This window comes from Bos mutus, chromosome 6, assembly GCF_027580195.1.
Source record: "Bos mutus isolate GX-2022 chromosome 6, NWIPB_WYAK_1.1, whole genome shotgun sequence".
Taxonomy (NCBI): Eukaryota; Metazoa; Chordata; class Mammalia; order Artiodactyla; family Bovidae; genus Bos; species Bos mutus.
In genome coordinates, this window is record NC_091622.1 from 93,787,677 (window position 1) to 93,803,903 (window position 16,227).

General features: G+C 39.0%; 1 protein-coding gene and 1 long non-coding RNA gene across 3 annotated transcripts in view; one reads left to right on the forward strand and one right to left on the reverse strand.

Moving 5' to 3' along the window:
• Nucleotides 1–16,227, forward strand: part of LOC138988317 (uncharacterized) — a 173,323-nt gene that overhangs the window by 125,659 nt on the left and 31,437 nt on the right. For both annotated transcript variants that reach the window (XR_011464627.1, XR_011464626.1), the window contains exon 2: nt 5,769–5,901. This is a non-coding gene — a long non-coding RNA (uncharacterized lncRNA). The remainder of the gene's footprint in view (nt 1–5,768; nt 5,902–16,227) is intronic.
• On the reverse strand, nt 12,604–14,268 carry GK2 (glycerol kinase 2). The gene has a single exon (XM_005904220.3). The coding sequence runs from the start codon at nt 14,266–14,268 to the stop codon at nt 12,604–12,606; it is 1,665 nt and encodes a 554-aa protein (XP_005904282.1).

Genomic DNA, 16,227 nt, shown 5'->3' on the forward strand with positions numbered 1-16,227 from the left:
TGGCGCGCTGCGATTCATGGGGTCGCAGAGTCGGACATGACTGAGCGACTGAACTGAACTGAACTGAAGTGACTAACCATAAGTGGGACTTTCACACTTCTGAAAATTGATCTAAGCTCTTTGCATACATTAATTCATTTGTTCCTCAAACAATTCATTTATTCCTCACAACTATCATTATCATTATCACCATCCTCATCTTCAGTTTAGAGTTGAAAAAACGGAAGTATAGAAAGGTTGATTAACTTGGCAAAGGTCTCACGGTAAGTGATAGAGCCCAGATCTGAAGCCAGAAGTCCTTGCCCTTACTGCTCTCCATGTACTCCATGCACACTTCCAATAATGAGAGTTAGGAGTCTAGGAGGGATAGACACGAGAGTTTTATCATGATATTTACCTCGATATAAACCTTCTGTGAACCTCTAGTTCCCAAAGGGTAAATAAAAGACCTAGGTTCTTAGCATGATATTTAACATTCTTCAAAATCTGGCTCCAGCTTTTGTTTCCCTCTTCTTTGTAACATTATCACACTCTGTTTAAACAGATAAGCTTAAAAACTGTGAGGCTTGTCTCTAATGCCATTACTTATATCATTCCCCACAAGTGGGTTTATTTTCATCTCACCATCCTTATCTGTTGGCATTCTATCCATCTTAGAAGTCTGGTTCACATCTTAGGAGGCTGATCCTGCCATAATTATTTTTCTTTTAATTTCAAATACAAGTGTCCTTTCCCTTCTGTATCACCTACCACATATGCAGTCCACTCATTTACACTTTCATTCATTCACTAAATAGTACTTTTCAAATATTGCTGTACTTCATGGCCATTTCTGAATATAACATACTGCCAATATCAGATTTTAAAATCTTGGAAAGCAGATACCATATAGTTCCCACTTTTATATTCCCCATGGTACTTAGCATAGGAGGAACTTAATAAATATAGATTCATTCACTGATTAGCTGAGTTATATGACCAAACTTAAGCTGGCAATCTGATTTTTATGAGATTATTACTATAAGGATAAGCTCTCTTTATTTAGAAACTTCTGTCGTGATCAGTGAGAAACTAAGGATTAGAAAAAACTCACATATGAAAGAACTATTATATACCAAACTAAATGTCAAACTGTGCGTGAGTGTTCAGTCATTCAGTCGTGACCGACTCTTTGCAACCCTATTGACTGTAGCCTGCTAGGCTCCTCTGTCCATGGAATTTTCCAGGCAAGAATGCTGAAGCAGGTTGCCATTTCCTTTTCCAGGGGATCAAACCCTTCTCTGAAATCTCCTACATTGGCAAGCTGATTCTTTACCACTAGTGTCATCTGGGAAGCCTCTAAGGACTTTTTTCTAAGTTAAGGAAAGTTGATAAATCTGACAGTAGAGTTATTTTTAGAATAATGCAGTAGAGTTAAGTGAAATGAATTAATGAAAAGCAATACACAGACTAGTATGATTTAAAATGGAAATAATTAGATATTTAGAAGTTTTTGAAAAATCATAATGAAATAATTGATTTCTAGGAGAGGTTAATGACCGTACTTCTCAGACCTTTAAATCTCACCAAGAATCCCTTTTTTCATCCCTAAATAATGAAGATAACATCTTTTTAAGATGAAAGAATGATATGCATCTTGTAAAGGGGAAAACACCATAAACAGTCTTATTTTACATCTCTAATTTTTTCTGTCTAGAAAAAGTACAGAGATTTCTCTTTAATTTGACAGCTTCCAGGAAAACCGACCGAGTCACCTGGTCAGTGAAAAGATAAGACAAGTGAAGTGAAACTAGAACAAGTAGAAGACAGAACATAGGTATTCAAACCTTAGATGCCAGGCTACTTAGCTTACCTGTGAAATGATTGCAATGAGCACATTTAAAGCGATAAGGTGAAATGGACAGATTTTTGTTTTCAAGAGACATGTAGCTCAGATATGCAGATGACACCACCCTTACGGCAGAAAGTGAAGAGGAACTGAAGAACCTCTAGGTGAAAGTGAAAGAGGAGAGTGAAAAAGCTGGCTTAAAACTCAACATTAAAAAAACTAAGATCATGGCATCTGGTCCCATCACTTCAGGCAAATAGATGGGGAAACAATGGAAACAGTGGAAGATTTCATTTTCTTGGGCTCCAAAATCACTGCAGATGGCGACTGTAGCCATGAAATTAAAAGACATTTTCTCCTTGGAAGAAAAGCTATGATCAACCTAGACAGTATATTAAAAAGCGGAGACTACTTTGCCGACAAAGGTTGGTCTAGTCAAAGCCATGGTTTTTCCAATAGTCATGTATGGATGTGAGAGTTGTACTATAAAGACAGCTGAGTGCCGAAAAATTGATGCTTTCAAAATATGGTGTTGGAGAGGACTCTTGAGAGTCCCTTGGACTGCAAGGAGATCAAACTAGTTCATCCTAAAGGAAATCAGTCCTGGGTGTTCATTGGAAGGACTGATGCTGAAGCTGAAACTCCAATACTTTGGCCACCTGATGTGAAGAACTGACTCATTGGAAAAGATCCTGATGTTGGGAAAGACTGAAGGCAGGAGGAGAAGGGGTCCACAGAGGATGAGATGGTTGGATGGCATCACCTACTCGGTGGACATGAGTTTGAGCAATCTCTGGAAGCTCGTGATGGACAGGGAAGCCTGGAGTGCTGCAGTCCATGGGGTCGCAAAGAGTCAGACATGACTGAGCAACTGAACTGAACTGTAGCTTTGTTGACACCACGGTCACAGGGCAGCACCGAAAAGCCCAAGTGGCAGCGAAGGTCTGAGGAGTCACGTGGCCTTTGCTGGCCACCGTAGGGCACCGATCCAGGGGCTCTGAGGTCTAATCCATCCATTTCAAACACTAGCCCAGAATCAGGTGTGCCGCGGGTCCAGCCTGGTGGGTGACTTCTACGTGGTTCCAAAACCCCAGACCATCTCTGAAATGAGAGTTGACTTGTCTAGACTCTGGTCTTTGGAGATGCGAATAGGAATATGTAGCTGGAAATCAGATGTGAGGAGCTGGTGAACAAGGTCGCAGCAGAATTTGAAGGGCCCTTGAGGCTTGAATTGTTGCCCTGACAATCCGGATCCACAGTTATTAGGAATCCGTGTGGCAAGGTCAAAGATCAGAGCCCATAAACATTGGTTGATGTTGAGCTAGAGGAAGAAGCTCAAGGAACGTTTCTAAGAACAGCCAGGGGGTTATTGAGAGAACAAGGAGCTGGAGATCTGCTTCTCTTTCCTCTTTGTGCCTTCGAACAGCTCCTCCCTGGAGGTAAGAAGACCAGGTGGCTCCTTATGGGGGTTGGTGTGGGAGGCTTTCCAAAAGGTCTAGGGTGCTGGAAAAGAAACAATAAATTATGTAAAATCAGAGATAGAGGTGGGAAAGGAACAGGAAGAACCACAATGAAAACGTAGAGGGTAAATTTGAGAGACGGGACAGGAAAAGTTAGGTTGGGTGATGCTGAGTCACTTCAGTCATGCCCAACTCTTTATGACACCATGGACTGTACCCTGCCAGGCTCCTCTGTCCATGGGATTCTCCAGGCAAGAATACTGGAGTGAGTAGCCATGCCCTCCTCCAGGGGATCTTCCTGACCCAGCAATTGAACCCAGGTCACTTATGTCTCCTGCATTGGCAGGCATGTTCTTTACCACTAGTGCTACCTGGGAAGCCCAAAAGTGAGGTTTAGTCAGTTCAGTCGCTCAGTCATGTCCAACTCTTTGCTACCACATGGACTGCAGCATACCAGGCTTCCCTGTCCATCACTAACTCCCAGAGCTTGCTCAAACTCACTTGAGTCGGTGATGCCATCCAACCATCTCATCCTTTGTTGTCCCTTCTCCTCCCACTTTCAGTCTTTCCCAGCATCAGGGTCTTTTCAATTGAGTCAGTTCTTCGCATCAGGTGGTCAAAGTATTGGAGTTTCAGCTTCAGCATCAGTCCTTCCAATGAACATTCAAGATTGATTTCCTTTAGGATTGACTAGTTGGATCTCCTTGCAGTCCAAGGGACTCTCAAGAGTCTTCTCCAACACCACAATTCAAAGGTATCAATTGTTTGGTGCTCAGCTTTCTTTATGGTCCAGCTCTCATATCCATACATGACTACTGGGAAAAGCATAACTTTGACTTTACAGACCTTTGTCAGCAAAGTGATATTTCTGCTTTTAAATATGATGTCTTAGGTTGGTCATAGCTTTTCTTCCAAGGACCATCTGCAGTGAATATGGAGCCCAAGAAAATAAAGTTGTCACTGTTTCCATTGTTTCCCTATCTATTTGCCATGAAGTGATGGGACCTGATGCCATGATGTTCATTTTTTTTTTTTTTTGAGTGTTGAGTTTTAAGCCAGCTTTTTCATTCTCCTCTTTCACTTTCATCAAGAGGCTCTTTGGTTCCTCTTCACTTTCTGCCATAAGGGTGGTGTCACTGAATATCTGAGGTTATTGATGTTTCTCCTGGCAATCTTGATTCCAGCTTGTGTTTCATAAATCTGGCACTGTTAGTGGTCATGCCTCGACTGAAAGAGCGTGAAGGAAGAAACCGAGAGAAGAGGGCTTTTAAAATCAGTTCCGATGAGGTGGTTCCCTGGGAATTCTGAATGTTGATGGGAACATGCTAAGAAATTACCACTGCATTTCTAAATATTTCTATATCTGATCTAGAGAAAACCAACAGTTTTTATGTTTAAAATTGAAATCTTCCAAGAAAATTTGGCATACATATAGAAGAAATTTTGCCTAGATTCTAATTCCGACATTTCCAGGTCCAGAACAGCCCTGAAATCTTGGACTGTCACCACCTCTGGAACCCAGTTTCTAAATATTTAAAAGTAGGGGCCTGACATACAATATCTCTAATCTCTATCTGAAATTCATTAGGGATCCTTTTTAAATTTAAATGTTTTACTCTCTGTATGCATGCCAAGTTGCTTCAGTTGTGTCTGACTCTTTGCGATCCCATGGACTGTAGCCTGTCAGACTCCTCTGTCCATGGGATTCCCCTGAAAAGAAAACTGGAGTGGGTTGCTGTGCCCTCCTTCAAGTCATCTTCCCCATCCAGGGATGGAACCCATGTCTCTTATGTCTGTCTTCTGCTTTGGCAGGCAGGTTCTTTACCACTAGCATCATGTGGGAAACCCTTTTCTCTGTAAGCCTTAGGTTATCTTCTTATAGCCGTCTCTAACATCCGGAAAATGCAGAGTAAATGTTTCCATTCTCTACTGACATGACAAAATGAAACCTGAGGAAATGCTGTAGAAACTTTTGTAAAGGTTTATACCCTTTTTGTCCATGTTCTTTTTATTTGTAGGCATTGTATAGTTCATATATATGTATGTATGTATACACACACACACACATTGGGGCTAGTATGAGAAGGTAAAACTGTAGTGAACTTATAGTAACAAACGGAAGAGGAACAGACATATAAACAGGCAAAGAATGTATTGACAGCAATAGAGCTGAAGTGTAGAAGCTGTGAGGGGATGAATGAAAGAAAAATGATGTTCCAAGTACTCATCCAGGCAAACATTTGGCGCATGATTTGTTTTTGATACAGTTGTAATGAAATTCCATTCTTCTCTATGGAACAACAGGCCAGATCTTTAGCGCATTGCTGCCTGGTGCCCAGTGGGCAGCGAGTGCCTGATTGCCAGTACCACTTTTTAGCGCATGTTCATCTGCAGGATATTAAACAGATTGCCGTCCTTTTGATGTTTGTGAATATGAGTAGTAAATACCATATTGATATGACTCAATGGATTTGTTTCAGGAAAAAGAAAAAGACAAAGAGGAGGGCGAAGAAAGGAAGAAGGAAGAGAAGGTGGAAGGAAAAGAAATTCACATTGCTCCCTGCAATGAAGGGATGAATTAGATAAGTCTGAAAGTGTATCAGTTGTTTGGAGGTGAGTAGCACACTCTGTACCTAAAAAGAAATGGTACCTCTTCCAGTTCATTGCCAATTTAATGAGTAAGGGAATGGCTCCCCAAAGAGTCTGCAAATATTTTTTTTTTCAGAAATAGCAAATGAAGAATAACAAATGTGTTTTATTACAGTTCAGAATTTTCCAGAATGTGCCTTAAATGGCCATAAACAAGGTATGTGTGTATGAGTATGTGAGTATGCACCATATTATTTGCTATGTTTATAAGAAATTCATAAGTTATTATTAGCTTTACTTTCCATTTTATAAAAAGTCATAACAGAGTTGTTTGAGGTAGACAAAGTTCAAGTAAAACCTTACCAGTTGGATAAAGCTAAAGGAACATTAGAGTATAAAAATTAGATTGTAATTTTATTCCCACCATCTTTTTAATGGCATCTAGTAAGTTATTTTAAATTTTCACTTCTTTTATATTAAAAGATGTTGAGCTAGGTGCTCTCTCAAGCCCTGTCCATCCACAGGCTTTACATCATACAGGTGGTCTCGGAGTTTTCACTGGGAACATTGTTTTTGAAAATAGTAAATTCTAGGCAAGTAATCATATTCTCCTGATGAGTTATCTCCTAAATTCTAAAACTATACCCTTTTTGGATTGGGAAAGTGATTTTCTTATTCTTCATCTCATTATTCTCAACTGTGAAGCTGAGATAATGGCATATGGTGGTGATGGTGGTTTAGTTGCTAAGTTGTGTCCTACCCTTATGACCCCATGGACTGTAGCCTACTAGGCTCCTCTGTCCATGGGATTTTCCTGGCAAGAATTCTGGAGTGGGTTGCCATTTCCTTCTCCAGGCGATCTTCCCGACCTAGGAATTGAATCCGGGTCTCCTGTACTGAAGGCAGATCCTTAACCAACTGAGCCACCAGGGAAGCCAATTGTAGTATCTGTGGCCTACTTGAAAGAGACCTGGGAAGAAGTGGTCAGTTCATTTGGTAAAATGTACGTGAGGTCGGACAAACCTTATCTTGCAATGAGAGACAGAGAGAAACAGAAAGAGAAACACACTAATTAGAGCTTCCTGTTCCAGGTGTCTATTCATCCCCTGCTCTGGTCACTTTGTTAAAGCCATACAAAAGTAGAAACAGGGACATGCAATTACGCAGATTGCCTACTTCAGGTTCAGAGCTATCTTCAGCCGTAATCTTTAGAACATTGCTATCTTGGTTTTTGCCTAGCTCTCTTTTGAAGCTCCTAGTGTAGACGTATCTTCCCTGGTGGCTCAGATGGTTAAGAATCTGCCTGCAATGCAGGAGACCTGAGTTTAATTTCTGGGTCTGGAAGATCCCCTGGAGAAGAGAACAGCAACGCGCTCCAGTATTCTGCCCTGGCGAAACCCATGGACCTAGGAACCTGGCGGGCTACCGTCCATGGGATTACAGAGAGTGGGACATAGCTGAGTGACTAACATTTTCACTTTCAGTATAGACATAAACTGTCTTTTCACTGGTTTTGCAAATACTTTTCAAGCTTGGATTTTCTGTGACACTTAACATCCTACAATAACTGAACATAAGAAAGATTTGTGGATTGTTTACAATGAACTGAACTCATAGATGGGCTTCCCAGGTGGCCCTAGTGGTAAAAAAAATCTGCCTGCCAGTATAGGAGATATAAGAGATGTGGGTTCGATCCCTGGGTCATGAAGATCTCCTAGAGCAGGGCGTGGCAACCTACTCCAGTATTCTTGTCTGGAGAATCTCATGGACAGAGGAGCCTGGTAGGCTACAGTCTGCTGTTGCTGCTAAGTTGTTTCAGTCGTGTCTGACTCTGTGCGACCCCGTAGACGGCAGCATGACAGGACAGGCTTCCCCGTCCCTGGGATTCTCCAGGCAAGAACACTGGAGTGGGTTGCCATTTTCTTCTCCAATGCATGAAAGTGAAAAGTGAAAGGGAAGTTGCTCAATCGTGTCCAACTCCTAGCGACCCCATGGACTGCAGCCTACCAGGCTCCTCCGTCCATGGGATTTGCCAGGCAAGAGTGCTGGAGTGGGGTGCCATTGCCTTCTCTAAGGCTACCATCTATAGGTATGAAAAGAGTCGGACACAACTGAAGCAATTTAGCACATACAAACTCATAGATAGCTTAATGTAAGGTTATTAACAATCTTATTACCCTCTACTTTTTCCCCACCAAAGGTCAAGGCCTTCCTTTCTTTTCTTTTTGTAAAATAAATCAATTTATTGAGAGCTGATGTAATAATGAACTGTCATATATGCTAAACACATAGCAGACAAGGATCCCATGCAGTTTCTCCAAGGCTCAGATAAATCAGGCTGTAAAGGTTGTTGATGGAAACTATGGAGGGATATTTAAATATTAACTTTACTAAGTTTATTTATTTTGTTTTGATTGAAACCATCAGAATGGACTATAGAACTGTCATTTCAGTGTGAGGATAAAGTAGATGGCTGTGTGAGATGTTATTGTATTTACTCTAGACTTTGCTGCAAAATTACTCTCGAGAATCTTATTAGTTCTGAATAAAAAGAAAATGGCATGGAAACACATTTTCCATATCTAACAGTCATAGAGTAGGTTTATAATGTTCCACCTAAATAAGGATTGTTTAATGTAACATTTATACTGATGTATTGAGAACAAGGGCTTACCAGTGAGTGAATCAATAGCTTCCCTTTGAGTTTATGGCTTTCAATATCAAAACAATCATATAAGTACCAGATATTAGTCACAGACAGATAATAATTAGGATTATTACCAGGTGAGGAGAGAAAGATGCTTATCCCTCTAAGTCTGATGTCCATTGCTGTTACTCCTAGAGCTGCTTGGACATGGGTACCACACAGGATGTCTCCAGTTAGATTTAATAGTACAGCTTGTTTCTCTTTGAAAGTGTTAGTCGTTCAGTAATGTCCAACTCTTTGCAAACCCATGGACTGTAGCCCGCCAGGCTCCTCTAACCATGGGATTTTCCAGGCAAAAATAACTAGAGAGGGTAGCCACTTCCTTCTCCAGGGGATCTTTCCGGCACGAGGCTCAAACCCGCATCTCTTGCATTGTGGGCAGATTCTTTACCTTCTGAGCCACAAAAGAAGTTTCTCTTTGGATACCTTTAAAACCCCTTTCCCTTCATGGCCTTCTTTGTTTCTTCTCTCTCTTCCTTACCCAACCTTTTCCCTCTCAGCTATGACTTCCTTGTTTTAATTCACAAATTGTTATTGTTGTTCAGTCTCTAATTCATGTCTGACTCTTTTGAAAACTCATGGACTGTAGCCTGCCAGGCTCCTCTGTCCATGGGGTTCTCCAGGCAAGACTACTGGAATGGGTTGCCATTTCTTCCTTCAGGGGTTCTTCCTGTCTCTAGATGTTGGCAGGCAGATTTTTTACCACTGAGCCACAGGGTAGCCCTCACAACCTGTACCTTTGGAAAACAGTATCAGAATTAGATGTTTTTCTTTCTCCTGGTTAGTGTTTGAGCTCCTGCTCTCCCACTCACACATATGCCTGACATTAAATGATGACTTGCTGTTTCATAACATGTATGTGATGAGACGCCATCATCATAATTTAACCATGTAGTTCTGCTTAGTGGCAATATAGAGAAATTATTCATTAGCTAATTTTATGATAGAATATACAGAAGCTCCTTAATAGCCTTGGGACAAAGTACTATAATTTATCAATACCATAATAGGTTAAATTATGAAAATGAGACTTATAAAGCCAAAGGTATTTTAAAAAAAAGCTGATAACCACATGAGTATAACATTCAGAAGTGAGGAAGAATGAGATACTGAGTTTGAAGACTTTTAGTCTGATTTTCTTACGGCGTCTTTGTTTGTGACTTTTCATAAGGTCATTTGCTGCAGGTCCCAGACTGAGAATTATGAACAGATAAATGAAATGGGAAATTAATTTGGTTTAAATGATACTAGACATTATCATGTACTTCTCCAGCCTAATCACACAAATGACTTCAAATAAAGCTGATAGACCTTCTAGAGACAGGAAGTAGCACACTCCATACTAGCAGACTATAGAAGCAGAGGATGCATCAGTATGCTTAATAGAAAACAGCCAAGATCAACTAACTGAGCAAACTTTGGTTATATTCCTTCAGAATTTGAGGTGATTATTTTTCTTTATTAAAACTTTTTTTGAGGTATAATTGATGTATAATAATCTGCACATATTTAAAGTGTTCAATTTTGACATAGTCACCTTTTATATGTCACCATAATTAATAAATGAACATATTCACTCCTTCCTGTTTTGCTTTGTGACTCTTTTAATCATTTTTCCTACCCGCTTCTGCCCACTCTTCATTCCGATCCTCCTCGTGCCTCCTGCCTTCTATTTTCTATACCACTGATTATTGTACCCTATTTTATTTTCTTATACTTTATATTGAATTTGTTATTCTATTTCCAGTTTCTTAAGATTGAAGCTGAGGTCACTGATTTGAAACTTTGTCTCTCTTCTAGGCCTTTAGTCCTAGAAATTTCTAAGTGCTGCTTTAGTGATATGTCAAATTTTGTTATGATGTATCTTCATTTTCATTATGTCCCAAATATTTTTTATTTTTCTTCTGTATCTTTTCAACTTGGGGATTGTTTAAAACTTTTCAACTTAGTGTCCAAATATTTCGACATTTAGAAAAACATTTTATTGATTTATAATTCCATTGTTCTCACACGGCATACTTTATGTGAAATCCTTTTAAATTTATTGAAGATTGGTTGATGGCCTAAATAAGATATGTCTTGGTAAATATTTCATAGGCACTTGAAATGAATATGTATTCTCTTACTGTGTTATGGTATATGAATGTCAATTAAATTATTTGATAGTAAAATTTGAACAATCTATAGTATTGTTCAAATCATTGGTTTTTCTACTTGTTCTGTCAAATGATGAAGAGATATTGAAATCTCTTACTATAATTGTAGATTTATCTACTTTTTCTTTCAGTTCTATCAGATTTTGCTTTATGTATTTTGAAGCTTTGTTAGGTATATAAATATTTAGGATTGTTATATATCTTTAGTGAATTGATCTTTTATCACTGCAAAATGACTTTGTCTATCACTGGTAATACTTTTTGCTTTGAAATTTACTTTGTTATTAATAATCACTTTAGCTTCCTTTCCATTAATATGAGTATGGTATGTTTTTAAAATCCTTTTTCTTTTTTGACTATTTTGTTCCTCTTTTTATGAAGTATGTTTTTTGGAGGCGGTATGTATTTGAGTCTTCTTTATATGACAATCTTGCTTTCTAATTGAGGTGTTTAGACCATTTACATTTAATGTTCTTATTGTTATGGTTAGGCTTAAATATATTTTCCTGTTATTATTTTTCATTTTTCTATCTTTTCTTTTTTCCTTTTTCATCTCTTTTTTGCCTTCTTTTGGGTCAAATGAATATTTTTATAGTTCTGGCCTATGCACTAAATTTAATTTTTTGTTTTGTTATTTTAGGATTTAGAGTATTGACAGTGTAACTTCAAGTGATATATTATTTCCCATATAGTATATGAACCTTATAATATTTTACATTTCCATCTATCTACTTTCAACTTGCTTGCTATTTTTGTTTTATATATGCTTAACTCGTAGTGTATTATTAGTTTTGTTTGAACAATCAGTTTTTTTCTGCTAGAAAATAATGCTTACTGTAGTATTCCACAGTTTTCCCCTTTTGTTTCTGACATATATCTAGCTAAGGCAATTAAATTAAAAGGTAATTGTAAGAAATATTGTTGAAACCATAATATACTGTTTTATATCAATATAAAACACATACTAAAATAATAAATACCAGTTATTTAAAAAACTTTCTACTGATAATAGTATGTGTATTCGTTGCTCTAAATATATATGTGTATATGTTTACCCTAAAATATTTATTGTGGTGGTCCACATAAGACTATCCTTCTTATAAACTTCATCAGTGGGTTCTCTATATGAAGAATATAAGCATATATGTTATACATACCAAGTAGAGTACATAAAAATGGAGATATGAAAATAAAAAGTAAAACATGCCCTTCTCCCTATATGATCTACATAGAAAAGTAGTGTAATTGGTGAGGCATGTAAAATGTCTGAAGAATTTTGACAAATATATTTTAGGAAAATATCTAGGCTATGAGAATGCTACATTTCTATTATAAAAACTAATGTTTCCCTTAAACATTCAGTAAAGGTATTGTAGCCTCCCTAATATGTGCAAAAGAGGACTTCGGGATCCATTATAAACAGCAACAGTTACAACAAGATATCCCTCAGTTTTAACAAGGTAGTTACACCTCTTAATCAAGTGTGTGTAGCACAGAGAGCCAAATCCTAGTCCTAAAGGTTAGAAAATGTATGATGAAAAATTCCATAGACAGAATCTCAGTGTTCTGTATTTTAGAGGGAGTGAAGTAGGATTTTATGACAGTGGAGGGGTTGACTCCTAGTGGTTGGTCTGACCTTAACTGCCGATGTTAAAAAACACACCAAATATTTCTGCAGCATTTTCTGCTGTAATTTATTTATTTCCAGCCAAAAGTCTACTTCTAGGGTTCTTTTAAGTCATGAAGTTAAGTGTTCAATGAGTGAAGTTAGAGTCTGTTATAGCGTCATCACACTAAAAGGCAGAATTGCTGGATTTATTTCATTTTGTGAAAAGCTCACATCTTGAGAGTCCATGCTTGGTATTATGAAAATATACTTGAGATGTATCTTGCTCCAATTAACATTATCATGCTAGTCACTATAAAAAAACCCAAGGGCAGACTAGAGAAGTTGTTAGCTTCACTACTTTCAGAAGGCTGACCTGTAACCCAACCCATTGACTTCATCACAGCTTTCTTCCATGTAGAATAACGAATTTCACTTTCTGTGGCTTTGATCTGTGGTTCAAACCGTTCCATCATGATGGTTGACAAATCCTCAGGTTTCAGGCTCCAGACGTTCACCCCTTCTGCAGCTCCTGCTGCCATGGCAGCTCCCAGTGCCATTGTTTCAGGCATGGAGGCTTTTATTACTGGAATATGCAGAATGTCTGCTTGCAGTTGCATAAGAACTTTGTTGTTCGTCATTTCTCCATCCACCTGCAAATGACTGAGCGGAATTCCACAGTCACGGTTCATGGCATCCAGAATCTCTCGGGTTTGGAAACAAATAGCTTCCAATGCGGCAAAAGCAATATGACTCTTATTGGTGAACTGAGTGAGCCCACAGATGATCCCTCTTGCAGTGGGCTCCCAATAAGGTGCATATAACCCTGAAAAGGCTGGGATGAAGTAGCAGCCATAAGAAGTACCTACTTCTTTAGCAAGTTTTTCACTTTCTTCTGAGGTTTTTATAATTCCAAGATTGTCTCTCAGCCAGTGAATAACAGCACCGCCTATGGCCACAGAACCTTCCAGTGCATAAAAAACGGGCTTGTTTTTGCCTAGCTTGTAAGCCACTGTGGTCAGGAGGCCACATTCAGAAAACACGCATTTATGACCTGTATTACATAGTAAGAAGCAGCCTGTCCCATACGTGTTTTTGGCTTGTCCTTCCTGGAAGCACATTTGTCCTACTAATGCAGCAGACTGGTCCCCCAAGCATCCAGATATTGGCACACCTTCCAGGGTCCCAGTTTTCACTCGTCCATAGATCTCAGAAGAACTCCAGATATTTGGAAGAATGTCCATTGGAATTTCAAAAAAATCACACAGCTCTTTATCCCATTCTAAAGAATGGATGTTGAAGAGCATCGTCCTGCTCGCATTTGTTACATCTGTGCAATGGATACCTCCATCAACTCCTCCCGTCAGACTCCAGATAAGCCATGAATCAACAGTACCAAAAAGAGCTCTGCCTTCTTCAACAGCCTTTTGAGCTTTTCTCACATTGTCAAGAATCCAACGAAGTTTCACTGCGCTGAAGTAAGTGCTAAGTGGAAGACCTGTCTTGGACTTGACGAAGTTATTATTTCCTGGAATTTTTTTACTAAGAGTCTCAACAGTAGACTGGGTTCTTACATCAAGCCACATCACAGCATTATAGAGCGGCTCACCGGTTAATTTGTCCCAGACCACGGTGGTTTCCCTCTGATTGCTGACACCTATAGCCTTTATGTTGGATATATCAATATTCAGTTCTTGAAGTTTCTCACATGTTTTCTCTATACATTCATTAACAGACTGAAGAATTTGCTTAGGGTCTTGTTCTATCCATCCTTCTTTTGGGACCTCTTGGGTTAATTCCACTCGATGGTGACTAAGTACTTCTGATGTTTTTGAATTGAAAACCATAAAATTAGAGTAGTCCGTACCCTGGACCAAAGCCCCCACCAACGGACCCCCAGCTGCTGTCTTTGGAGCTGCCATGAAACTAGTGGGTCGGCTCAGCTGCTCTGGTGCCGTTTCTCGTTTCCCTGGTGATGGAGGTGTTGGTCGGGGAGGGGCACGCAGGACGTCAACAGCGTCAGGCTCATCATAAGGCGCCGGCGCCATTGACTGCCCGCTGCTCAAGGATACCTTTGCAGTGAAACCAGCGCTGCCTTTCTCACTTGATTCCTTTGGCCCAGGCTCAACCACCAGCCTCTCAATTATTGTTTAAGGAGATTTAAACTTTGAAGAGTAAGATATTTACCCACAGAATTATTGTACTTGTGCTCATCACTGTATTGCATGGATCCACATTAATGTTAACCATTTTCTTTCTGCCTCTAAGAGTTCCCTCATTATTGTAGTGTGGGTTTGTTGGAAATGCATTTTTTATTATTTTTGAATATCTGAAGAGGATTTAATCTACTATTTAAAGATATTTTCTATGGGTATAGAATTCTTAGCTACTTTTTTTTCTTAAATTTCAGAGTCTTGAAACTGTTGCGCCACCCTCTTTTGTGTTGTTTCAGGTGTAAAGTTCATTGTTAAACATTTTTAAAATGTCTGAAGCCCATGGGCCACAGCGAGAGATGCTGCAGGCCACAATTAAGACCGATTCAACTAAATATATTTGGGCTTCCTCCTAGCTCGGGTGGTAAACAATCCGCCTGCAATGCAGGAGACTCGGATTCTATCGCTAGGTCAGGAATATCCCCTGGAATAGAAAATGGCAACCCACTCCAGTATTCTTGCTTGGAGAATCCCCATGGACAGAGGAACCTGGCAGGCTACAGTCCACTGCATTGCAGAGTGGACACAGCTGAGTGACTAAGCACAGTTCTTCTCTTACTGTCTTTAAGAGTTTTTTTCTCTTTATCAATGGTTTTGGTCAGTTTTATGATGATACTACTTAGTATAGTTTTCTTATTTTCTGTGCTTGCTGCTCATTGAACTATTTGGGTCTATGGATTATGGATTTCATCAAATTTGGAAAACTTTGGGCCATTATTTCTATAAATATGCTTTATTTTCCCTTTCTTCTCTGCTTTAGGGACTCCCATGACATATATTGGTGTTATTCCAGAGTTTACTGATGCTATACTCATTATTATAATTATATTCTCTTTCTGTGGTTCATTTTAGAGAGTTCCCACCGCTATGTTTTCAAATTTACTAGTCTTTTCTTCTCTTGTTTAATCTGCTGCTAATTCATCAAGTGTATTTTTCACCTCACACGCTGTCGTTTTCATTACTAGAAGTTCAATTGGATTTTAAAAAATATTTACTTAGGTTTTTGAACACATGGAATACAGTTAGAATAAATTTAATTTCAGTTTCTGCTAATCCTAACATCTGTGTCAGTTCTGGTTCAATTTTGACTGATTAATTTTTATCCTCATTATATCTTGTATTTTTCTGCTTCTTTGCATGCTTGATAATTTTTGATTAGGTGCCAAACATTGTGAATTGTTTGGATTGGATTGGTTGGTTTGCTGGTTATGTCTGTATTCCTATAGGCCTCAAGCTTTGTTTTGCGATGCAGTTAAGTTACATGGAAACAGTTTGATTCTTTTGAATCCTGTCTTTTAGATTTGCTATTAATAGGTGAAGTAGGACAGTACTTAATCTGGGACTAATTATTCCCCTTACCTCTGATAAGATCCTTCAGGGTACTTGAGCCAAGGCCCATGAAAAATGATATTTTTTTGGCCGGTGGAAATAGTCTCTATTCCCAGGCATGGGTAAATGCTGGATACTGTTGCCTTTAGTCTTTTAATATGCGTCTTTCCCCGGCCTCATGTAGCTTCTTTATACACATGTGCACTGATCAATACTCAACTGAATACTCAAAGGGGACATGCTGAAGGTCTCCCGAGTGCTCTTCCTGTGTAACTCTTTTCTTTCTGGTACCATGTCCTGCAACTCTAGCTGCCTTTGTCTCTCTGAATGCTCAGCTGT